At 41.1% G+C, this 24,326-nt stretch overlaps 3 protein-coding genes across 7 annotated transcripts; 2 read left to right on the top strand and 1 right to left on the bottom strand.

The window, feature by feature from the left end:
- Window positions 1-78: 78 nt before the first annotated feature.
- On the bottom strand, window positions 79-10,085 carry maco1a (macoilin 1a). The gene is made up of 11 exons (XM_046418568.1): window positions 9,862-10,085; window positions 8,712-8,853; window positions 8,311-8,437; window positions 8,038-8,161; window positions 7,682-7,860; window positions 5,982-6,519; window positions 5,697-5,855; window positions 3,733-3,915; window positions 3,475-3,595; window positions 2,979-3,153; window positions 79-2,291 (listed from the first exon to the last, which is right to left on the bottom strand). Exons 1-11 carry the CDS (start codon window positions 9,939-9,941, stop codon window positions 2,089-2,091), a joined length of 2,031 nt encoding a protein of 676 aa, XP_046274524.1. The 5' UTR covers window positions 9,942-10,085; the 3' UTR covers window positions 79-2,088.
- Window positions 10,086-10,106: 21 nt separating this feature from the next.
- Window positions 10,107-13,053, top strand: srfbp1 (serum response factor binding protein 1). 2 transcript variants are annotated; one of them, XM_046418569.1, is made up of 3 exons: window positions 10,107-10,237; window positions 10,734-11,183; window positions 11,345-13,053. In XM_046418569.1, exons 1-3 carry the CDS (start codon window positions 10,235-10,237, stop codon window positions 12,602-12,604), a joined length of 1,713 nt encoding a protein of 570 aa, XP_046274525.1. In that variant the 5' UTR covers window positions 10,107-10,234; the 3' UTR covers window positions 12,605-13,053. The 2 variants fall into 2 exon arrangements, with proteins under 2 accessions (XP_046274525.1, XP_046274526.1); XM_046418570.1 differs by having other exon boundaries at window positions 10,111-10,237; window positions 10,737-11,183.
- A 228-nt stretch (window positions 13,054-13,281) lies between these two features.
- On the top strand, window positions 13,282-17,455 carry e2f3 (E2F transcription factor 3). 4 transcript variants are annotated; one of them, XM_046418572.1, is made up of 8 exons: window positions 13,284-13,698; window positions 14,484-14,590; window positions 15,012-15,123; window positions 15,341-15,581; window positions 15,817-15,948; window positions 16,181-16,295; window positions 16,416-16,602; window positions 16,728-17,455. In XM_046418572.1, the coding sequence occupies exons 3-8, from the start codon at window positions 15,093-15,095 to the stop codon at window positions 17,003-17,005; spliced, it is 984 nt and encodes a 327-aa protein (XP_046274528.1). In that variant the 5' UTR covers window positions 13,284-13,698; window positions 14,484-14,590; window positions 15,012-15,092; the 3' UTR covers window positions 17,006-17,455. The 4 variants fall into 4 exon arrangements, with proteins under 4 accessions (XP_046274527.1, XP_046274530.1, XP_046274528.1 ...); XM_046418573.1 differs by lacking the exon at window positions 13,284-13,698 and adding an exon at window positions 14,097-14,121; XM_046418571.1 differs by lacking the exon at window positions 14,484-14,590 and having other exon boundaries at window positions 13,282-13,801.
- Window positions 17,456-24,326: the final 6,871 nt, after the last annotated feature.

Below are 24,326 nucleotides of genomic sequence, written 5' to 3'. Positions count from 1 at the left end.
TGGGTAAAACTTTTGGGCTCTTGCTATTGTCATAAAAAGAAAAACTAGACCCAGAGAAAGACACATTAAACACACACAGACTGAACAGCCTGCATTGCCACCAGCAAGACTTTCTTTAATAGTGATGGCCAAAGTGAAAAGTGTGACACAACCACCATCACTTTGGGTAAAGAAAATAAACATAGTGGAACAATGAAAAGATAAAACAAAGCAATTTTTTTAAAAAAAACCATTCTCTTCCTTCTACACAAACTTATAAAAGCAACTTGAGAACTGAATTCACAACACCAGAGCGATCCACAAAAAATACTTTTTCCAGGTAGGCAACATGACAGCACAACATGGTCAAATGGTTCAGGGGTAACTTTTTCCCCAACACAACACATTCACAGAGTCCTTCCTGATATGAAATATAGGAAATCAACTGAATATGATGAGAAATATCAAGAAGGTGCCACTCAACAAAAGTAACAAATAAATAAATGCGTGAATAACACAATCAGTCCAACCGACCAGCTGCTGTTTCATCATGATCAGCCCAGAACCTTGTAAACACAACACCATCTGAATATGCTCTAATGACAGAGAGAATTAAATAACAGCACTCTTCTGCAAACATTATGCTAGCTACATCGATCAAAGTATGGATGGAAACTGAACATCAACACTTGGCACTTAAGAAGTGAAATGAAATAAACAAAGAAAACATTCCTCAGTATGTTAATGTACATTGTTGTAAACAACTAAATGCCAACTCTAGGGCATGATAATAGACAATCAGTTTGGTTGGTGTTTGGCATACCAAGACTGTGTCACTATGAAATGAATGTACCATGTCCATTGTAATAATTTCCCTTTAAGTCTGTAATATTGAGATCAATTTGCTGGGAATAAAGACTGTGTGTGTCTGAGGTGACACTTTTTAGTCTCTGAATACTGAATTGAAAAAATGTAAGAACTCTTGAATGAAAACCAGGCAAATCAGAGCTAGAGAGAGAAACACGACTTGGGGGCTTGATGCTTTTAGATCCCAGGATTGCAAAGTACGTGGTTTTTGCATCTCGAAAAGACAAACTGCAAGGCACTGTAAAATCTGCAAATAATGGTAACAACTAGTTACCTCGACATCATTAAATCCAGTGAGCATTATGACCCAGCAGTTTCTAATTTGGTCCAGAGGGTGAGGAAAGGAGTCTGCAGCAAACAGGTGAACGTTAATATTTGGCAGTGCCAGGTCGAATCTAGCAGTAGCATTTATTTATTTTTTTTATTTTTTATTTTTTTTTACGGACAGAACATCCATTTAATGATAATCCTGGAGGCTTCACTATTTCAGCACCAAGAGAACAAACTGTATTGGAATATTTGAAGAACGCAGCAACTGTTTGTTGGTTCAGTATCACTATTTTAGAAGAAACTGAACCATGACAACTGTTGTTACATATAACTGAACCGATACGTTACAAAACAGTCAATCACTGATTTAAGTTAGTGGTGATAACAAAACATGAATTGTCTTACATTCATGTATCTCACAGGGCTTTACTTTACAGGTGAGTTTCAGTCTCAAATGTGAACTGAAAACATGTCTTCTGCCTTGACACAAACCATCAAGAAAAGCCAATTGTATTTAAAACTATAAGCCTGGGTGTCAGCTCCGTATAGCAGAAAATATGGCTGTGGGGAGGTTTATACTGACACCAAAAGAAGACTGACATAAAGCAATGCATGATGGCTCTTCTTAAACATTTGGCCAACAAATTGTGTGTTCCTTTCTGCCCCTTCAAATACATCATACTGACTAATGGCTAAATCCACCCCCCTTTCAAAAAAATCATATAATACACAACCCCTTTCAAAATAATGGTTCTCATAATAGAACCAAAAAAAAAGCCAAATACACATATGTATGGAGGGTTTGTGTGCAGTGTGTTTGTGTTTTTGTGCGTGTGTGTGTGTGTTGTTATGTGGTAAGAGTGCAAAAACAGTCAGGGGCTGGTTAACTCAAAATAACTCAAACCAGAACTGAGAGCTTCATCAAGATAAAGAAAGAGAAAGTTCTGTCAGACAAAAGTGTGGGTGTCACAGTCACTTTTTGAGGGGCTGGTAGACTGAGGCGTTGGGGTCCAGGGAGGAGGGACTATTGTCCATGAACTTGGAGGAGTAGTGTGGGGTGACGGGGCTGAGGTTGCTGCTGTCTGATGAGTAGGACAGGCTGGGCATTACTGCCATCACCTCTGCTATCTTCTGCTTCAGCTCGGCGATCTCCTGCTCCCTCTGGTGGATCTGGCCTGGATGAGACGAAGGAAACAGAGGAATTCAAATGACAGTGCGGAGAGCAGGGAAGAGGGGGACATTCGTTCCACGGCTCTTTATGACAGAGCGAGAGAAAAGAGGAGACAGACCATGGAGCAACGGAGACAGCTGTAACCTGGTTGCTACGTTTTTATAGAGTCATGACCTCGCATTGTTATTGGCTATATAGCGCTGCCCAGAATTGTCCCAGCACAGCAAAGTACTAAGAAAATAAGGAAACAGAGGCAGAGGACAGAGTCTCTGCAGATACAGACAGCACCACACTGTTCTGTAAGTTAATGTAGAGTTTATACATTGTTTTGTTTTTGGTGACTGAGAACATTAAGTCCTGTGGTAATAGTAGATTTTCTTCAATACATCAATACAAACAAACAAACAAGTAAGTAAATCAATCAATAAATATGCACGGTACCACTTTACCATAATAATAACCTGGTAAAGAAATTATAAATCCAGCCTGGTCAGCACAGAGCTGCCAAGAATAAAGAAGAAACTGCTGTAAGATGCTGCTAGCAAGCTATTAACCAGAAACACAAACAGCGCTGTAGTGGTTGTGGCTTTGTGTTGCAGTCGTCATGGTAATAAATGATACCAAAACAACAATATATAGCACTGTCATTGTAATTTCAGTAAATTGCTGTATCTCTACAGTCAGTAGCTACCTTGTGCTATCTCCAGCTGCCTCTTGGCATCCCCCAGTGCAGAGAAGAGGTCCAGTTTGATCCTGGTCTCAGCACTTAGGCTGTTCTCCAGGTGCTGGGTCTTCTCCTGCATGGCTGACAACGCTGACATCAACACCTCTGTGTCCTTCTCGTTCTCTTTATACTTCCGCAGCTCCTGTATGTGACAGGATAGTAAAAGAAACATGAATTGGAAATGAGATAAAAGTAGTTAGGCCAGAAATGTGCCTTTCTAACACTCATTTTCTGAAAAAAGCCTCTGCTGTGCTAAATGGTTGGTGCACTCAGAAGGCACAGGGGGTCTAATTATTTAATTACACCAATTACCCAAACCAAAATGGTGCATAATTTTACTAAAGTGATCATATTTGTTTCAAATTCAAGTACTGCAGCAGCTTGTTAACAGCAGATGAGAGCTTATTCCCAGTTACATTTACAGCATTTAAATCAGGCATTTTACAGTCTTTTAAAGTCTCACCTGACACTTGCCCTCCAGATCCCTAATCTGCTCCTCCTTAAGTTTCATGTCCATGCTAAGCTTCTTACACTCTGTCTCCAGCTCTCGGATACGACCACGCAGAGAGTCAGTGGACTCCACTCTGTTGGGCAGGATAGAAGCACAGCATGGGAAAGGCGAATCAATCAACCTTCTATCGATATTAATTGCTTGTGTATGTGAAGTCAAATTAATTTTGATGACGCAAAGCTGGCCAAGACACACTAATGTAACGTGTACCTGGTGGCAGCTGCTAATGCTACGGCTCTGGCAGCAGTGGCTTCCTCCATCTTCTTCCTCTTCCTCTCCTCAGCCAGCTGTTTCTCAGCGAGGGCGCGGGCCTCCTGCTCAGCCTTTAGCCGCTTCTCTAGCTGGGAGATGGTCTGCTTATCTTTCTGCTTGGCTTGGACGGCACTGTGGAGCCTAAAGTGTGGAGAAGAACATAGAGTGGAAAAAGATATAGTGAGCATTTGGGTTGTTTCTTTGTACAATATTAACTTTTAAGAATCGCTTTTTTTAAATTGATCAAATTCTCTCACAGTCTCTGTCTTCCCTGTGGTTGTGGTTGTAGTCATAATGACAACATTTACATTTGTACTATAGTGCCAGACGCTGCCTACTGTTGCTGACTGGGTTGAAGTGAAATCATGCGACCCATTGACGGACTGGCTTGCTGCAGTATAAGTTATAAACCCCTCCTCCTCCATGTAAGCAGACAGGACATAGGACAAAACTAAAAACTGAGTACACATCAAAGCAACTTTATTCCTAAGATGGCTTTTGTTATTTTAGGTAGTTCTTGTCACGCTGGTGTGTGTTCAAGTATTCATTTTTCTACTAATTTACAGGAGTGAGTCAGACAGGTATATGGCCTGGAACCCGATCCTGTGGCTCTACCATCCTATCACTACTGCATAGACTGGCTCCAAATGACATCACAAGATTTGGCTTCACCTTTGAACAGTGGGAGGAAGTGGAGACACCTTGTCCACCTTACAGTCAATGGCGTGACCACGGTTGTTAAAAGCTCTCTGTGCTGTACCTTTTCTAGAGCCTCTCTGCCCCTTTAGTGTCAACTGCAGCTCACCTTCAAGTTTGGTCACCGACAACACACTATTACATGACAATAACAGAAAAATGTAATGTTTATGTATAATATGTATATGTATAAAGGCTTAGCCAGAGACCTCTGCAGAAGGAGACAAGTTCTGTTCATGAGTCACTGAAAGAGATAAAGGCGGCAGACTTATGATATGAATCCTCAGTCTTGTTGTACTCTGTCTTGTTCAATATAAAACTAGACCGTACAAACACTGCTGTGAGGTTAACAACTCAGTCAGAATAGACACGTCATGATTTCTGTGGATGTTGTGGTCTTTGATAAAGCTTCTCAGGACGAGCTGTGAATCGTGCCCGAGTTGACAATGCTGCTCAGTCACCTGTGGGGGGGCGGGGGCTCAACCGGTGACACCTGGAATATCAGGTGATTCGAAGGTACCGTGTTGAAGATTTGTTCATACATTTGCTGCACACTTTGTCAGTCTTTCTGTGAAGGCATTCAGAGTGTTGGAATTGTTTTACAGACAGGAAGTAACAGAAGTTGTTGTGTGAAGAAAGAAAAACAGGGAACTAAAACACTGCCTGTTCTCTTCCATCCACACAACTGGCCAGCCAAAGCATGACGTAAGCATGCTTACCACACTGTCAATTTCAGAAAATATCTGAGACTGGAAACGTGTGGGAGGAGGAGGTGTCAGGTGCTGTTCGGGCCAATCAACAAGCGCTCTGGTCAGAATAGAGAGCCATCCTAGAAATGAATGTTCTCACACAACTTAGGCCTTGGATTCAATGTGCCAAGAAAATAAAATACTTGCAATTCACTTAGAGACACTGTAATTATTTCAGATTTTAATGTCATCTACCTAAAAAGTTGGCCAGCAGCAGTGACCAATTCCAGATGGCATATGAAAGAAAAACAGAGAGGCGGGAAATAAAATACTCCACCTGTTCTAGTCAAGTAGAGATCATGGTTTTGCCAAAACAACACACCCACAAATTTATCCCAAACCTGGTACCTGACTCCGGTTTCAAGTCCACCACACAGTCCTTAAAAAATCAGCTACCGACATCAACATACTATCAAGGAAAGTGTATTTATAGTTTAACAGCTTGAGTGTAGTTGTTGTTGCTGTACATGCACCCACTTGTTCTGTAGCAGCTCGTTGTCCTGACGGAGTTGGCCCAGTTCAGAGCGAAGGCTGCGGTCCTGGCTGCTCAGAGAGGAAAGCTGACTCCGCAGCTCTGACTCCAACTGCCTGTTGGCCTGAAGGTCTGCCTTCAGACGCTTAACATCCTGCTCCAGTCTTTCAGACAAGAAAAAAAAGGAGGAGAGGGCCATGAAATCGTTCTCAGCCAGCCCCAGGAAATCACGACAACACGGGCAAACCAACAGTGGGTATTGTAAACAAGCGGGGCTAAGTGTGTCTTACCGTACAAGAGCATCTGGTTTGCCCAGCTGGTTGTTGGGGATGCAGTTCTCCACTGGGTCCTTCTGGCTCTTCCCTGACCCCTTCTGTTTCTTCTCATTCTTACCGGTTGAGGAACCTTGTGGCACGCTGCCATTTGAAGAACTGTGATTCCGTGGAGACGAGTTGGAAATGTTGCCCCCGCCTCCGCTGGCATTTTTGTAGTTCTTGCCCCCCATTTCCTCTTTAGAAGTTGAATGTGTGTTGGTTTCGGCGTGTGTGTTTTCTCCCGCCAGGTCGTTATTCAGTCTCTTTGCCCCAGCGTAGTTCTCTATATACTCTGTCTCCTGTAGTTTGGAGTCCAGTGCGTGTAAAATACTGTTGTTATTGATTCCAATTGTGTTTTGTTTTTTGCCCTCACGCTCTTTTCCTGTACTGTCCTTCCCTTTTTCCCGGTACTCCAATTCTGGTAACAGGACTGTGGTGCTTTTCTTTCCGGGAGGAGCTCCGTTTTGGGATATTACTGAGGGTTCTACCTCTGAGATCCCTTTAGCTATAGCCGCTGGAAGACAACAAATTCAGGCAGGGTCAGAAGCTGAATAAAAACACACTGGACGAACCAAATTCCAAACCAAACTGGAAACATATCTGATCATAAACATAGACTGAACTGAGACTGACTGAGATTGTGAACAGACTCAGTGCCAGAAATCTGCTATTAACTAGAACAAAAGTCAGAAAAATTATGGGGGTGCTTTCACACCTAACCTGCTTGGTGCATTTGCCTGTTTGGTTCAGGTTGTCTAGGTCTAAGCAGATCTATGTCTTATCTATTTGTTCGTCACTGAAGAGCACAGTTGACCTACCACAGGACTGTCACAGAAGTGGCACGAATCAAAAAGATTTACTTTTCACTTCATCTGCTGATTCTCAATCTTTAAGAAGACAATCAGTATAATCAGTATAAAATATAGCCTGGTAATCACGTGTACATTACCTATGTCGGACTTTCTGTATTTTGGCAGTTAGTGAAATGTAGAAAATGTACAGTAACAACCTCCGCAAATTATGACGTTCCTAATCAGCTCTTCTTCCTGCCATTCCACTTTAGTTTATGATGTTTTATTTGGGGCACAGCTGTGGTCTGTGCTATTAATGCTCACAATCAATTATTTCTATACTTTATAACACGAGTCACTGCATATTGGGTCACGTAGCTCTACTGATGCCAGATGACATCAACAAAACTGACCAGTTCACGAGATGCTTGTCAGTCAGTGTGACTTCTTTATTACTCCTCTTAATTCCCTAATTGTTACCTAATCCCCCCATTGGTCTGCACCAAATAGATGGAAATACGGGTGTAAAAGCACGTTAAATTTAAAATTACATTGAAAAATAAAAGTTAGACAAATATATTCATGCTGTGGCCACTTTATGAGGTACATCTACTGTATACAGACTAATACAATCCAGTACAGTTTAAATATCACGTATTCCACCTTCTTGGTTTGAACTTAAATTACTTCAACTGGGTAATATAAACATCCCATAATGCTGACAATGGACAATGCCATCATTGCTCCCTGCTTATGGGTGTCCTGACTGTACAATTTTGATTCAGCATTTCTACTGTCATTTTTGCTTGTTCAAACTATTGTGTTTAATTTTAGTAATAAGTTTTAGAATGAGTTTTATGTTTCCTGTGTGTGGCAGCATCTCACCCTCCTCTGCTTCCCTCTCTTGTCTCTGCAGCATCTGTTGCTCCGGAGGTAAAGCCTGCTGTAGAAGCTGCATGTAGAATTCGTTCTCCTTCTGCACTTCCTTCTGTTTCCTCAGTCGCATCTTGTAGCTAACGTAGCTCTTAAAACCGAAGCCCAGAGTCACCACTGGATAGCCGATACTGGGAGGTGAGGACAGACAGAGAGCCGGCTTTTAAAATAAGGGTATCGTGATACACTTAGTCAGTACATAAAGATCTACTATGTTTCATGGTGTTTACTATTCATCATTGACAATGAAAAAAGTAAAATAAATAAAATTATAAGGCATTGACCAAAGACTTTAAAATGACGTTTACCAGTGAGCAGCAAAGGGTCGACATAGGTCTACATGAAAGTTCTTCAGATCTTTGAACCGTATGGCAGCTTCGATGTACACAAACAAGATCCACAGTGACACAGTAGGTAGACAGACTCCTCTCTCTGCAAGAAAGTAAGAGACGAAGGGAAAAAAAAATCTGTACTCTTGGAGAAACTTGGCAGCTGTGAATTTCTTTTGCGGCGAGTCTTTGAGGTGAAAGTGGCTGTTGGCTGGCAGAGGTAAAAACAGTCAGCAGAAAACTTGGACTAACCCGTGTGCCAGACATACTGGACCCATACGTAGGTGCTGGCAGCAAAAAACAGCCATTGGACAGGGATGAAGAGGAGGCAGATGATGTCTGATGTAAACGCCACACATACGAAGAAGACAGAGAATGCCTAAAGGCGGGAGAAACAGGCAGACAGTTAAACATGCCATAACAACAGTGCAGAAATCCACTCAAATTGTCCTGATGGTTGTCAAACACCAGTAACAAGTTTTACAAGTATGATATTACTTTAGCTACCTTTATCCTATTTGAGTGGTTCTATGCTGTGCTTTGTTACTTAATCTATCAAAATGTGCTCCAGACCCCCTCTAGCTTGGGTAATAGCACGCACATTAATGCCAGGTGGAAAGTATTGGTCAGGGTCATACAAACAAAGCTCTTACCAGTCCCTGATATCTGAAGGAGTCGTAGACACTTCGAATGAAAAGCCAGAAGGGCCACAGGTACTCGAACCTGAACTCCAGCACAAAGTCAGCCAGCAGAACTAACACCCACACCACCAGGAATTTCAGGTACAGGAATGTGCTGCAGGAGAAGACAAGATGCACAAATAAAGATGTTAAAAAGAAAGACTCACGAAAGAGACAAGGTTCACCATGGATTTAGATGGTATCATGACAAGAATTTGGGCATCGGATTTATGCAACAGACTAATGTTTTTAAGGACAACATCTCCAGAGTGACCGCACACAGGGTTACCTCAAGATTAGATCCACTAGGTTTGAAGGCAAAATAATTCAACAGTGTAAACCCCTGCGTGAATACAATTCTAGATATCCCCACTAACGTTATACTATCAAGGATACTGAATTAGATAATAACGGTGATAATAACGAGAGATATCCAAAGAAGTGAGGAGAAGAAGAAGAAGCCTGGTAGGATGCGAGAAAGAGAGAGCCTGTATGTTTACAATGTCATGTCTGGACATGTTATTTAAAGCACAGCTGTTTTGCATCAATCAGTCTATAGGAAAAGGCATGCAATTTTGAAAATGCATCTCATAAAATAATGTGCGTCCTATACATGTTCCAGGTTGACCTGATTACTTTCGTGATTATTGTTTCACTGGCGTATTTTAGCCCTCTGCCAGACAAAGCACAAAGCACAGGTGAGACCCCCGCCGTCGGCATCAAACGAGCGCCTCTGACATTGCTGCTGTCATCTCGAGCTAAAGCTTAAGTATCAACGCAAGTTCACGCTACCTTTGTTTTAGCAGAGAAGATTTCCACTGAGCCGAATGCGTTACAATTCCTATTCAATGCCCACAGTCTTCCGAGGTCAACTTTCATTTTAATTTAGTCAAATTTTGAAAATAACTAGCCAGTCAGGGACAAATCTTGTACAAAATGCCACACAAGTAACGTTAGGCCTATAATTTTAACAATGCACGGGTATGTTCAATTAGCTCCTTCTGCAGCCGGAAAACAAAGCGTGCTTAAATATGAATGTAACAGGGGCTGGCAGCCCCTTCTTGACATATGCAGAGAGGCGCCATTGTTACACAATAACGTCCCTCCAGCCCCTTTTTTGTACCTGCTATATATACCCTCGGTGATTCGGTTCCGTTTTAACGGCCGTCGGAGTTTGCTGCAGTCCGCATTGCGCCGCTTCATCCTCCCCCTGTTGATTCACTTGTGATAGCGGTCTGATAAAAGGAACTGGAAATGTCATTCGCTCATCCTAATATTCACACTTGTTCAATTATCCACCATTGTTGTTGTTTTATGCACATGAAACAAAGAAATAAATAAAAACAGTCCGCGGAAGGCCCTCCCCTTTTCACGACACGCTGCGTCTCCTTGCTAACGTTTGACGTCATCCCGTCGTTGGAGGCGTAAGAAACATGGCTGCTCCCTACAAGTGGAGACTTTTCTCTTGGTTTTAAATGTTTAATATTCGTTTCTGAATGGTAAGTGTGATGGTGACGGACTATAGCCAATTTGCTTGACTTTATACACTGCCGTTTGTTATCTTAACGCAACTGGTGGGTAAAGTAAGCCTACAAACACGTGACGTTGCATGGTAAAAGTTATCCATGCCGACTCCACGTTTGTTTTGCAACGTTGGATAGGCAATAATCCACTTTCTTTGCTCTCGGCAGAAATGTATTTTGTATCTAGTCTATCCTGTTACTCAGTTGTTAAACAATCTCACAACAAAGCAGTTCGGGGTGTAATACGAATGCATTTCGGGGAGTTTGTGGTGAAAAAGGCATGGACCCAATCCTGCAGTGATGAAAATCAATGAAGATTTTAGAATTGTGCTTTCCTGGTAATGAAAATGCACAATATAGATGTAACTATATATTCATTGTGTTTTTGTGTTTGTTTTTGTCAATTAATGTGATCGTTACCCGTAAGAATAAATACCGTCAGTTATCAATGTACAGTGGTTTTATGTTTCAGCAGGTGATAGCTATGGAAGACGAGGTTAAGAAAATGGTGCCATCTACTGAGGAAGAAGAAGTGGAGAAGGAGGAGGAAGAGACTGAGGAAGAAGATGATGACAGTGGAGATGAGGAAGAAGAGGAAGATAGAGATGAAGATAGACATGGTAAGGAGGAAAATGAAGAAGAAGTGATGCCACAGGGTGCAGATAAAATCAAGGAAAATATTCAATTGCCTGTACAACCCAGAGAGAAAAAACAGACTGAAGGTCTGAACCTCAACAATGAGGTAGTGAGGATGAGGAAAGAAGTGAAGAGAGTAAGGGCTTTGATCATCAGGAAGCTGACACGACAGATTGGCACCTTGAAGAAGAAGAAGGGGAAAGAGGCAGAAATTGAGAGGAATCAGAGGAGAGTCTCCAGACTGCTGGAGGAGATCCATGTCATGAAGACCCTCTCACCAGACCTGGTAGGTTTTATAAAAATGTCTGTTTATTCATCATTTTTGGAGTATATTGTTCCTCAGTATTTGTAGTAGTTATGAAAATTGTAGAAAAAAGAATCATTATGCTTTTTTTTTTTTAATGTGATACATTTTGTTAAATGTAAAATTGTTTTCCCTGTTTCCAGGTGACCAAAACAGCCTTACAGAAGAATCTCAACTTTGAACAGGAGTGTAAAAACCCCATGTCCACTGCTTCCAACCGGGCCATAGCACGCATCGCCACCCACCCTCAATTCTCCAAGAAGATTGAGGACATCAAAACTGCTGTGAAAGCATTCAAAGAGGAGCGGATGAAGGGTGGAAAGCAAGCAGTGAAAGAAAATGTTCAAAATAAAGCTGTAAAGTTTACTCCACCGGCACCAGACAAAAAGGGAGAAAAAAAGAGTGTGAAAGAAGTGGACATTACAGTGGAGGAAAGGGGAATCGTAGATGCTGAGGAAGGAGATGGTATCCTTAAAGACACTATAGATACAAATATTGCAGAACCTGAAAACAAAAGAGGGAAAGCCAGTGATTCATCTGATAATGCTGTTTGTCAAAGGAAAAAAATGCCAGAGTCCAAGGATGTAAGACCAGAGTCATTAAAACATTGTAAAGTAAAGGACATTGTGAAAAATAGACCTCAAAGTAAACATGCAGAGAAGAAACCCTATTTGGAATCAGCACCTGAAGTGCTAGAGAAAAATAAAGATGAGGAAGAGAGTGATTTAGAGTCATCAGAAGATGAAGAGAAAGTGTACTTTGATGACAGCACAGAGGAACGTTTCCACAAGCAGTCCTCCCAGTCTGAAGAGAGCGACGACGATGACGACTTCTTTGTTGGAAAAGTGAGCAAATTCAAGAAGAAGAAGAAGAAGACGAAAAGTGCAGAAGAAGAGAAGGGGCATGAAGTCAAAGTGGACTCAACAGACCAGGTCCAGAGTCAACTCGATGAGCTTGAGTCCAGACTGAAGGCTAAAGCAACCTCACTACAGTCTGTTTTTTGTTCTTCCCTCTCTGGGTCTAAGCCTCGTGGGGGCAGGGGGGGAGGTGGCGATAAATTTAGAGGCCATGGGAAACCAAGGGGGGGAGGTGCTATTAAAAGAGATTTCAGTAAACAATCCAAGTTCCAAAAGCAGGAAAAAGGAACAGAAATAAATTCAGGGTCCAAGTACAGCAAGCCAGAGCCATCAGAAAAGAGCTTTCCATCTGGCGGCAGGGGAAGGGGGCGAGGCAGAGGTGATGTTACTAGGCAGAAGGATCGCAGGGGTGGAGGTGTGTTCTCCCATCAGGCTCCACAGCAGGCACTCCATCCATCCTGGGAGGCCAGCAAGAAAAGGAAGGAGCAGCTGGGACAGATCCTGGCCTTTCAGGGGAAGAAAATTAAGTTTGACGATGATGACTGAAACTGTTGTTTCTGTTGTCATTAGTGTTTATTAATGTTGCATACCTTCAGTTAAGTTTCATCCATGCCATGATTTTTGTCATCTGGCGCACCAGTGAAGTGTAAAGGTTGTCTCTTATTCTGATGGATGTTCATTACCAGTGGTGATCTTAGTATAGTTTGTACAAAGCATCAGTAGAAAAATATGTCAAAATTGTTTTATTTCTGAATATGATAATTTTTTTTTTGAGGTTTACCAGTTAACAGTTTGAGGAACAAAGGAAATTGTAAGAATGGCAATTTTGTAAGAAATTTACTTTTTAAAAAAAGTAATATTTTTTATGCATTCACTTGTATACAGTTTAACCACTTTGTCCAAAATGGTAAATGTGGTTCAGTTGTTGTGTAGTAAGTGACCCTCACTGTATGCAAACAACATAACGTTTATATTATACTTAGGATTTTAATGTACTTTGATGTGTTATCTTTATTCCAAGAAAAAAATTTAATGCATTCTAAAATGTTATTTCATCATAAAATCAGAATTGAAACACAAAGTTGACAATTTGACTGTTTAAAAAGAAAAATAATCCACTTTGTTGCGGAGCTCTGTAACCATTGGTCGGCTCCAGCTGCGTCACGCGTAATGCTGTGCGTACACAGACTTTTGGCCAATAATAGTTAACATGCAAATCTCGTTTAAAAATGTCGCGGGGAATGGTGAGTTTCGTGCGTAGGTTATCGTCGTTTTATATCAGGCTGGCTGTCCGTCACCTGGAAAGATAATTATCAGTATTATTAATCGACCTAATTTAATTAGATAAAATTACATGCAGTCCACCCCGTTTATACTGTACAAGCGGTAACAGCACTGAACATTCTTGCAGGGACGTTACAATACTTTGTCAGAGTGGCCACGGTCAATACACCATAAGATTAGAAGAGAGTTTTCCACTGTGTCAAAGGGCTTTGATGATATTCACGGGTGGTGTTCCGGGAGTAGCTCGATCTGTCTCACGTTGTCTGGGAAGCACGTAAAAGTGGAAGTCCGAGTCAAGTGACCGCCTCAAGCACGGCACACCCTCTGGACAAGCCTCAATAACCAGGACAGTTCAGGTACATTAACCTCGCAAAATGCTGGAGTAACTGAGTCAAGTTGGATAGGACACGGGATGACAATATGCCATGTGATTGCTGGATGAACTCCCATATCACATCGGTCCGTGAGTAGTTTGGTTTGCTGTTTGTTTAGACACAACAACGCGATTACTCTGTATTAACGATTAGGTTTGTCGATCATGATATATTCTCTTTTTTTCAAAATGTGTACTATACCAGCTAACATACCTAGCTACTTGTGCGGTTTGTCAAATAAGCTACATACCCGGGAGCAATGTATTTCCTGTGACATTAAACCCGTTGGTAACTCTGAATGCGACTTTGCTCAGCTGTGTCAAGTTCGCGAAGGTTACGATGGTTCTTAACGGAAGCTAAATTTTTCTTCTGAACAAAGACAAATTGTCAGTACACGTAACAAAGGTAAAGGTGGTAGTTTTTGTTGGGCACAATGTACAGTAATGAATGTAAAGCTGGCAAAATAGTGTTCTTTAACATAAAAAGAAACTCTAGCACGTGTCTTAGATGTCAATCAAATGCTACCTGGAATTTGGACAGAAAAATATTCATTGATACATTACAGCATTGACCACTGTATCTCATTGTATAACACTGTCTTTGAATTTTGTGCTACGAATGCAAATATATTATCAATTTACTGATGTGGATTGTCATTGTTGAGCGAAAAAGGACAAGTATGCTTTTATTTTGAAGACACAATTGTGGCGTCTCGGCAACGTTTGTGTATTTCCGGCAACTTTACACTTGTTTTACCTTTGGATCAGGCATCATACCGCGCCTTGTGGGAACATAGTTTCGCAGACTTTGGTCTTCGAGTGCTGCATACGCTGAAAGCGCTCTTTAACAACCGCGTTTCTGTAGGAATACACAGGTAAGGATGTGATTTTAAATTGTTAGGTGTTCATTATTGCTTGAACCGAACTAGTGTTCAGGCCTGGGGTAAGCATGAGAGGGGGATGGGGAGATGTTGCTCCAACTAGCTAAACATACTGGTAGGAAAGCTAGCTTCTGCCCTAACCCCAGGGTCATGATCCTCAAAGACTTAGCCTACTTCAGTTGACAGGGTGAACTTAACATTTCAGGTAGAGACATATTCACTGTTTCTAATTACATGCAGTTTCAGTCACAAGTGAATACAGTGGATTCATGACTAGTTTATACTGTATTCCTTCCCAAAATGGCTGCCTTGTGAACTACAGTATTAAATGAGATGTTTTCAAACTAAAAGTCTAAGTTGCATGATATTGTAATATTAAACATTTTAAACTGCCATGCTGCTTTTTTTTACTCAGGCAAAGAGAAGGCTGGAGCAAGAAGCCGGTGACCCCCTGGACCTTAAGGATGGTGATGGGGCTTCCAAAGCTGAGAAGCCAATGGCCTCTCTGTCCCACACTGGAAGAACGAGTAAGACTTTGTACTGTGGGTTTTTCAATAGCTAGTTTTCAGGTGTGAGGTGGTAGAAGTGATAGATGCCTACCTGAGCCTTTACATTTTTTTTGTGTCAAATGCTCAAACCATGATGTTCAAACAGCAAATAAACACATACTCAGATTAATGTAATTAAAGTATCATTTAAGGAACCTCAAATTGAGAATTTCTCAACCCTGACCCATTGTTCCAGCTCTCGCCCCCAGTCCCATAGCACACAAGTCCTTGTATTTGAAGTCGCGCAATGACACCTCGCTTGGTATATTGACGCGGAAGTTTGCTGATCTGCTGAAGCACTCCACTGATGGGGTGTTGGACCTAAACTTAGTTGCCAAGGCGCTCAACGCTCCTAAGAGACGTGTCTACGATGTCACCAATGTCCTAGAAGGGATCCAGCTCATCAAAAAGAAGTATAAAAACTGCATCGAGTGGTTGTAAGTATTAGAATTTTGAAAAAGAGAATAATTAAGTATTTAACAAATGTAGGTGAATCTGTATGTTACTGTATATATTTTTAAGACTACCAGTTAACATCAGAGTAGATTATTCCATTCATAGCTAGGGTTATTGTTTGTCTTAGTTCTTACTATTTGTCTTTTTCTTAATTTCCTCATGACTGGTAAAGTTCGATGTCTGAAGTTTAATTGTGGTCATGTTATTGGTGCACAGGGGTCGTCCTGTGAATGAACATGCAGATCAAGAGCTAAGTGCTCTCATTGAGGAGGAGAGGAAGCTGGATGAGTTGATTCAAACCTGTTTGTGGCAGGTTCATGAGATTTGTGCGAACCAGCATAATCAGAGATATCCTTTGACTGCAGTGTCAGACTAACAAATTCAAATAGGTTTACCCCCAAATATTAATTGAAAATGATCATTGATGGTTGGTGTAAAGGCTTGTCCAAACCAACAATTTTTTTGTTTAGGTGTGGATTGGACAGATGTCTCATATGATTTGAATTTGGTCCTGAGTGTGTTCCTCTGTGTACACCAACATCATTTGAGGCTGAGCATGTTCCTTAACCATGAGGATTACATTTGCCTATTTGACTTATGATGATATCCAAAGGATTCCCAGCTTGAAAGAGCAGACTGTGATTGTGATCAAAGCCCCTGCAGAGACAAAGCTGGAGGTGCCGCACCCAGAAGAGGTACATTTTTTTCGATTATATATTTTTTTTCAGTATTTTATTTATTTATTTATTTACATAATTTTTGGTAGATTCTCTGAAGACACTGTTTCTGATATCTTGTGTTTCCTCTGTGCTCAGAGCTTCCAGGTCCACCTCAGTAGCACACAGGGGCCCATTGAGGTGTTCCTGTGCTCTGATGACCCCATCCCGATGGACGCCACAGACAGCTGTGCGGCAAGTGGCAGCCGCTTAAACTTGTCCACCAAAGAGAACGACTCTGCCCGCCCTTCGCCTCACTCATCTTTCTGCCAGGGGTATTCCAAAGGTGAGTCTTCCTTTGTAAGGTTATTTAGCTCTGACTTTTCTTTTAGACTGTTGGCTCCACTTTGGTTTTTAACTTTGACCGCTTATCTTTTGGTCTCTTTATCACCACTCCCTTTATCTTTCCAGATAATGCTAGCCATACCTCTGGAATCAGTAGTACTTCCAACACACTGGCCGAGCCGACACAACACTCATCAGCAGCTACCACCACCCCTGTCTCACCCACTTCCACTTCCCCCCAAATCTCCTCTGAAGATCAACAGAGTTTTGTCACCCTGACTCCACCTCTGGCCTTTTCTCTTGAGGGGGACAAGTATCTCCTGAGCCTGGCTGAGGATGAGGGCATCACTGACCTCTTCTCCTCTGCTGACCTGGACCAGTTGCCTCTCGATGTGTCCGCCTGAACAGCTGTTTTGGACAAACAACAGCTTTGGAGGATATATATGTATTTTATATATGTATATATATAATTTACATTTGACAGTCCTGGCCGATGTGACTGGGATTTACTGACACTCAGGTATGTCGGACAGGTACTTCCCCAAACACAACACATTGGAGTGGTCTTGGAATAGCTTTGTATTTGGCTTCCTTTATTATCTTGAGTGCTTGGACTTGACTTGACCTGCATGTTGTCAGACAAAACAGTTTGTTTCAGACTTTTAATGTCTCTGTGGCCTTCTCAAGTGTCCTTCTCTAAAGTCTATACACCGGGCTTATTTTTGGAGCAGTTATGTCACAACATCTTGTAGTGATAATCTTGAAAGCCATAGTGGATAACATTTTTGTATCATAATAATTTAGATGCCTAGTTTGCATTAAGAGGTTTTGATTAAAGGCATTAAAAATATAAAGAACCCAGATGTGTTGTATTGTTTCTGCTATGAGCTATGGAATGATGCGAGCCCCTGAGATACTGATTACAGTACCATTACACTGGTGTCTGCTGAAACTAAGAACCAATCTTATTCCTCAGCTGTAGCGTTTGAAAGTATAAAATCTGCTTACCTCTCTGACTTCCATTTTTATTTGAGGAGAGATGAAGCCAGGGATTACTGCAGCTATAAAACTTGGTGGCCAGACATGACTGAGTTAGATATACTGAATTTTATGATATTGACGGTGTCATTGTAGAATTTACTGCCACAGGTCTCACCATGGCATCAAGGTCAGTATTGGGCCAGTATTGATACTCGCACATCATCTCTTTTGACCGGTTAGGTGAATCCAGTTTTGGTGTCATAGATTCTTCTTGCCCTCCTGCCCAAAGCTTTCCATTTCTTCAATTTCTCTGTGGTTGGGAATGGTTTGTCTAGATTGTTGCAGTACTGATTATTAGGGAAATTAATCAACTCTCAAATGATCATGTTATGTGCATCTGTTTAAGCTTCCTGACGATCAACATTGGAACTGACACTGAACACAATGAAAGCACTGACTTGCCCTTTCTTTACAGTTAGAAAATGTTAACTTTTCCATACTAAAAACCCATCCTTGATTGCAGAGAACTTTAATGGCATTCTATGGAGTGTTCAACAATGCAACATTGATGAGTTAGGGAGGTGTATTGAGTCTGAAGCCAGTGTTTTCAGTGTCACAAAGATGGAATTCTTCTAATATGGTTAGTTAACCATGGTAACTTATGCTGCACACTTAACTTGGAGGAGGTATCGATTATCGATTAAAATCTGCAATAAATAAGCATTAACCTTTAGTTAATTCTCAAAACCGAAGTGATTTCTATAAGAGCTGAATGCTATTTTTGGGGTATTATGTTTAAATATGCTGTATCCGCTTTAAAGTTTAAGTTTATGTGCAGCTGTGATGTTAATAAACAGGATATTAAGAGTGCATTTGATGGTAAAATATTTTATGAATTTATATGACCAGCATTTTTCTGCCATCATTATTTGCAGCAACAGTGTTGTTTTTTTTGCTGTGATATATACAACATAAATTTTATAGTCCTCATTGCCCTCCATTATTACAGCTGGTTCTTCTCGACTGAAGTGGGCCCCTTTTTGCCTCTAACATCGCAGAGTTTGAATCAGAAAGCCTGCGTTGTGAAAGATGGTTGACAACAACCGTTGTGATACTCGTTGTCTTTGATTTGGGTTTTAGGTTTTGTTGAGCCAGCTTATACCAAGAAAGCCAGGCTATGTTGGACTTGCTTTACAGTATACCCCTCAGGTTTCTGACAGTTTGGGTCTGTGTGTGTTAAGGATGTGGTGGTGTGAAAACTTACATGCTCTTTGAGTATCTCAAATAAGTGAATACTGAAACTATGACGGCACTAAAACTACTGTGGAAAATAAACCTAAAACTTAAAAATGAATAGTGACAACAATTTTGTTCTTCTCTCTTGTTTGTCTATCTTACAATTTCTTCTTTAAACTTTGCATTTGCTCTCTTTTGCTGCACGGTGAAATTCAACTGCAAGGCACTGAACAGCATCTTTAAACATCCCGGTGTGGTCCTGTTTAACACAAATCAGGGCAGTCTGCTCAGACGTTTTACACCTTGGCATTCCAAGTACCATTTAGATTTCATTTACATGTGGTATTAAAATGCAAATTGTATTTGGACACAGAGGTGTAAATGTGTCGATCTGAATGTGCTCTACCATCTGGAAATGGTCTGGTTCACGCTGTGTTTCAATCTTTGTTAGGTGTAAATACAAACCAAACCATTAATTTACAAGAGGGCACAAAGTGTAAAGAATTTGTTGTAGCGTTATGCAAAGGTTTTTAAGTTTCCCTTCATTCAACAACAACTTTTTTGTTGTTGTTGCTGTTGAGAGGAGTCTGGGGCTGATTGCCATGAACATTCTTCAAAATTGAACCCTGATCAAGACTTTTGATGGCATTGTCTTTAAGATCTGTTCAGAGCTTTAGATCATAGCATTCCTTGTTGTATTCAGTGTATTGTCTTTACCTGAAGCATTCTGCTTTACTTGACAAACCTCTTGGTGTAACATACTGAAATAAATACAGCCATGCCTGATTACATGAGCTCATATGCTACATGTTCACTTAACGTAGTCTTTCCCACATCCATAGTTCTTTAATCATTTCTGGGTTTTTTATGCATTCAAAAGGAATATTTTTTTGAATAATTTTGCATAAAGGTATTTTAATAGTAACTTAAGGTTTTTAATGAATAGTTCCTAAACATACATACATAATATGGTATCACCAAATCACAAAGTTAATTCATCCAAGTGTTGTTCCAGGTTTTGGGGTTGCTTTGTTTTTAAGATGTGGACATTCTTCCTTAGGCCTCACACAAAGAGGAACATCAGTTATTCCACCTAGCAAAAGAAATGTTTCAGCGATTTGTTTTTCTATGTGTTGACCAGGACTTAATATGTCTAGCTAATAAACAATATTAGCTAGGTTATTTTGGATCCCTAACTGTGAGATGTAGCAGCTTGAAGTTCCCTTTGTCACTGGCCTGCTACAAGAAAGGAACAGTCATCACACTTTTCATTTGTGTGTTCACTCAATCCACTATTCAGTAATAACACATATTTAGACACTAGGAGGCAGTGTGATCCCACACAATCCCTGTTTTAATAACAGGGCTGGGATGTTTTCAAACTGTGTTGCCCGTGTCTTTCTTGGAGTTTACATGAACAGATGTCACTTCAGGTGCAGATGTGAAACTCAGTGGTGGTCTGTTTGGCTGCCATGACAGAATATGACAAACTCGTTGGTGGAGAAAGTTTCGAAGAACATAGGCCCTTCAGATTGAACTACCATCTGTACAGCAAAAAAGCATCACCTCCTGAGGTCGTAGGGCTGCGGCAGGACAGACACACTGACGTTGTCACATGGCAGTTTGACTTCCCTTTGAAGTCTGAACTTTTCAGGCATCACTGGTGATAAATTGCATTTTGAAGCAAAAGTTTAGGTTTACCTACTAAATGAAAAATGCTTTCATAAAAGTTTCTTAAAGACATTGTGTTAATACACATATCGCCGGTTAAACAGTATTAGATAAACTAATTAGAAGAATGCTTGAAAAATGTTTAAAACCCAGACTTTACTGACATCACTGCCTCTACTGATCTGATTACTAACCATCTAGGCTGTTTGTTGTACGTGACAAGACTGGCTTGTTTGTTTGGTTGTCAGGTAGGCTGGTATACATAGTTAGTCAGCACAAGACTGGTAGTTTTTAAGAAATTAGCTGCATTAGCTTACTTGTTGTCGGATGACCAAACCAGATTTAACTGAGGTCATGCAGATGTGAGCCATCAGAACGGCTGCAATTTTCCATATACGTTTATGTGAACTTTTAAACTTTCTCCTGTGTCTTTCCAGTGTATAAAAGAACTGTCCCCGCTTCTCTTTGTCTGAGCCACAGCATCTGAGAAAAACACATCAGTGCCCTTAACGTGATGATGTAATCCATCAGGAGCCTGCAGCACTCAGACATACCCATAGATGGCAGTGTTGTACCTCAGAGCTGCATTTGAACCCTGTCAACCCAGTTCACCAAAACTGTGGCACACATACTTTGAGTTCATGGAGAGTCACTGGATCACTGCTATTATTGATTCATGTGTGTTTCTGTTGTTTTTTTTTTGTCCTTACTGTGCCACAAAGATTTGCACATGAAAAACAAAAAAACAAAGTGAATATTGAATTGGGTCATATCGATTTAGGCCTGACGTCAGCCCGCTCCCATCTCAAGAGGGCACTGTTAAAGATCAGTCAATATGGCTGTCAATCAGCTGATCAATTAGTCAATAAAGTTTCATTTTTAGTGCTTTTCCCTGTCACCTACAAGCAAATGACATACAGTTGGAGATTTCAAAGGGCAGAATAAAATACACAGATGGCTGGGCTTAAAGGGCGAGATGGACTAAGTCACTGCTTAAGACACTGTCCCTTAGGGAGTTAAGGAGTGACTCGGAGCAAGTGCAGTCCACTCTGGAAGAGAAGACTGATAGTCTTGTCCAGCTGTCCCCTTACCCTAAAATATAGTACTTGTTTCTACACTGTGCTCTCTTCAGCCAGAGTGTTGTTTTGACTGCTGTGATGCACTGAGAGGAGAGAGAGAGAGAACAAAAAATGAGAGAGGGTTAAAGAGGGAGCATGAGAGAGAGGGAGAGAGCATACTACTCGCCTCTCATTGGCTATCGAGCACGCCGTCTTTTTGTGTTGCGTGCTCCCAGCCAATCAGCTGCTTTAGCAATATTTTGGGTTTATGAATGAAATGAATAGTGAGAGAGCAGGACAGGAATAGTTTGATTCATCACCCGTAGCTTGTGGTGTGCAGAGATAGGTGCGCTTGTTTACTCTGCAGTCTGACTAAGATGGCCTCTGGATATATTGAGAGAGATCAACAGATGACTAGGACCATACATGTGAAAAGCACCTACAGGCACATCTCCATCTGTCTTTAGTAAGCGGGTGATTTCGGTCTAAATGGTAAATATTTCAGTACAAACCTGGGGCCTGTTCAGCACAGATGGACGGGGATGTAGAGGAACCACTTCTTCAGTTGCAATAGTATACTGTATTTATACCCATGTTATTATACCATCAGATGATTCTGCTTCCAGTCTGTCGTGTCAACAGCAGTTCTTGAATTTTGTCCAGAAAAAAAAGCGAGCAACTTGTGACCTCCAGACAAAAACCTCTGTGACATTGTCTTGTCCTCTAGACCCCCAAAACATAAGACAAGGTAGTGCTCTTTTCGATCACTCCAAATTAAGCCCAAGGCTTCCTCAGACTGCCTCTGATACATAGCCTCCAACCTAAATAACCCCAAACCATTTGACATCACATGTAAGTTGCTGCCACTAAAGTAGTAACAAACGTTACAGCCCTTCTTACAGATTGTGATAAATAGAAATATTCAAGACTTCACATACAAAAGGTACAAAAGAAAGGTAGTACTATACATTTACTTCCAGTGATTTGTACTCCAATAAAGGACTCAGGCTAGATGACCTTTGCACATACTAAACAATAGACGCACCTCTGTTGGTTTATATATCTACTATGTCTGACATAGTGAAAGAGTCTAACACAATGTCTGTAAACAGATCACTCCAAGCTGACAATATAACATCCAGACAGGTAATATTATTATATGTGAGCTGACATATAGGAAAAGTATACACAAAACTATTCTAGATTTAATGTCTTCATTAAGTTTTTTTTGGGGCCAAAACCCAGTGTACGCATTCAGAACAGTTCATGTTTTAAGAGCATAGAGTTAGTCTCTCCCTCTCTGCTGGGTTGTTTTGGAGCTTTCATCCCCTTTGCTTTTTTACTAAGCTTCTTGTTTTTCTTTACTGTCAAACCCTAACTGTGGCAATGTGTCTAAAAATAATCTGAAGAAAAGTTGCTCCATTAAAGACTAGTTGTACCAGAAAGTGGCATCCATGTGCCATCCATGTTGATGATGACTGGGACTATTTGCAGGGTTAGTTGGTGAACTTTTGAAATTGTTGCGCTAATGACTCACACATACCCAAACTGGGAACATGCTTGTGCTAGTCACAATAGCTATCCAAGCTTCTGTTTTCTCTGTACTGGTTTGTTAACATCCCTCTGGCCTTCAGTTCACAGGATTGTATTCCATGTCATTTAAGAGTCACTATGCTATGCCAAGCTTTCGTGAATAAGTTTATACTCCAACACTTTGAAGTGAATAGTACAACTCAGCTCTAAGCTCCTCCATTTTGAGTTCTTCATTTCCTCAAAGGTCAGTGCTGTCAAGATAATGTGCTGTTGGTCAAAGGCACAGATTCTCATGGTAAAGTTTACCAAAGGTGAACATGACAAGAAAATTAGAGATTCCACTGATAATAAATTTATTTCACAGCTTCATTTTGTCAGTGTAAATGCTAGCATGAGCTGGCATCAGGTAATTCACAAATACAAAATACATGGTTCTGAAAGGACCTCATAAAGTCTCCTTTTTTTGTATCTTCTTCTCAAAGCCTGTCATCTTCTTACTCTCATGCTCTGGAACTGAGGTCACTTAAGGCCAAAGTTTGTGGATTTTTCCTTTTCTAAGTACACACAAACAACAAGTTCAGGGCAGTACAAGTTATCTAAGGTGACATCCACATGATTCATTCTTCGGCTTTACCACTTCAGGGGTTGGCCTTCAGAGAACTGAAGTAGGCTGAGACAGCACCTCCTCCCCAGTGGGAGGATTCACTATAATGTCACTGCATGTCCCCTCCCTTGGTGGTGGAACCTGACATGGGAAAGATAAGTAGGTATAGAAAGTATGAGGGAAGTGAAGGATTTGAATCTACACACAAAACAGTAAAAGCAGTAGTTCCTCTAAAAATGTCCATAGCAGAACCTGGCACGTGTTTCTTTCCACCCCTGTTGATGGTTGAGTGAGGACAGAGAAGGATCAATTAAGTACTCTGTCTGCAAGAATCCATACAGTACCGTCAGGGTATGGACTGAGCATTAGAGAAAGTGATTTCTGCTGTCACATGGGCTTTAGGGGCTTGTCTATACAATGGGCCTTGACCTCTTTGCAGGGGGGGCTTACGGTTTAGATACCCCCTCTGTCAAGTCTTAAAACAATGTTGACCAGATTGTCATATTTATACGTGGGCTCCGTACAGCACTGTCCCAGAAGTGAACATATGAGGCATGGCTCCAGATGATGTAGGAGTTGGCTGGATCACACACAGCTGAGTCCTGGCTTTGGTAAAAGTAGAGCGGTTTAAATGTAATATCT

This window comes from Scatophagus argus, chromosome 17 (genome assembly GCF_020382885.2).
Source record: "Scatophagus argus isolate fScaArg1 chromosome 17, fScaArg1.pri, whole genome shotgun sequence".
Taxonomy (NCBI): domain Eukaryota; kingdom Metazoa; phylum Chordata; class Actinopteri; family Scatophagidae; genus Scatophagus; species Scatophagus argus.
The sequence above is the reverse complement of the archived record's forward strand: the minus strand, read 5'-3'. Positions and strand labels throughout refer to the sequence as shown.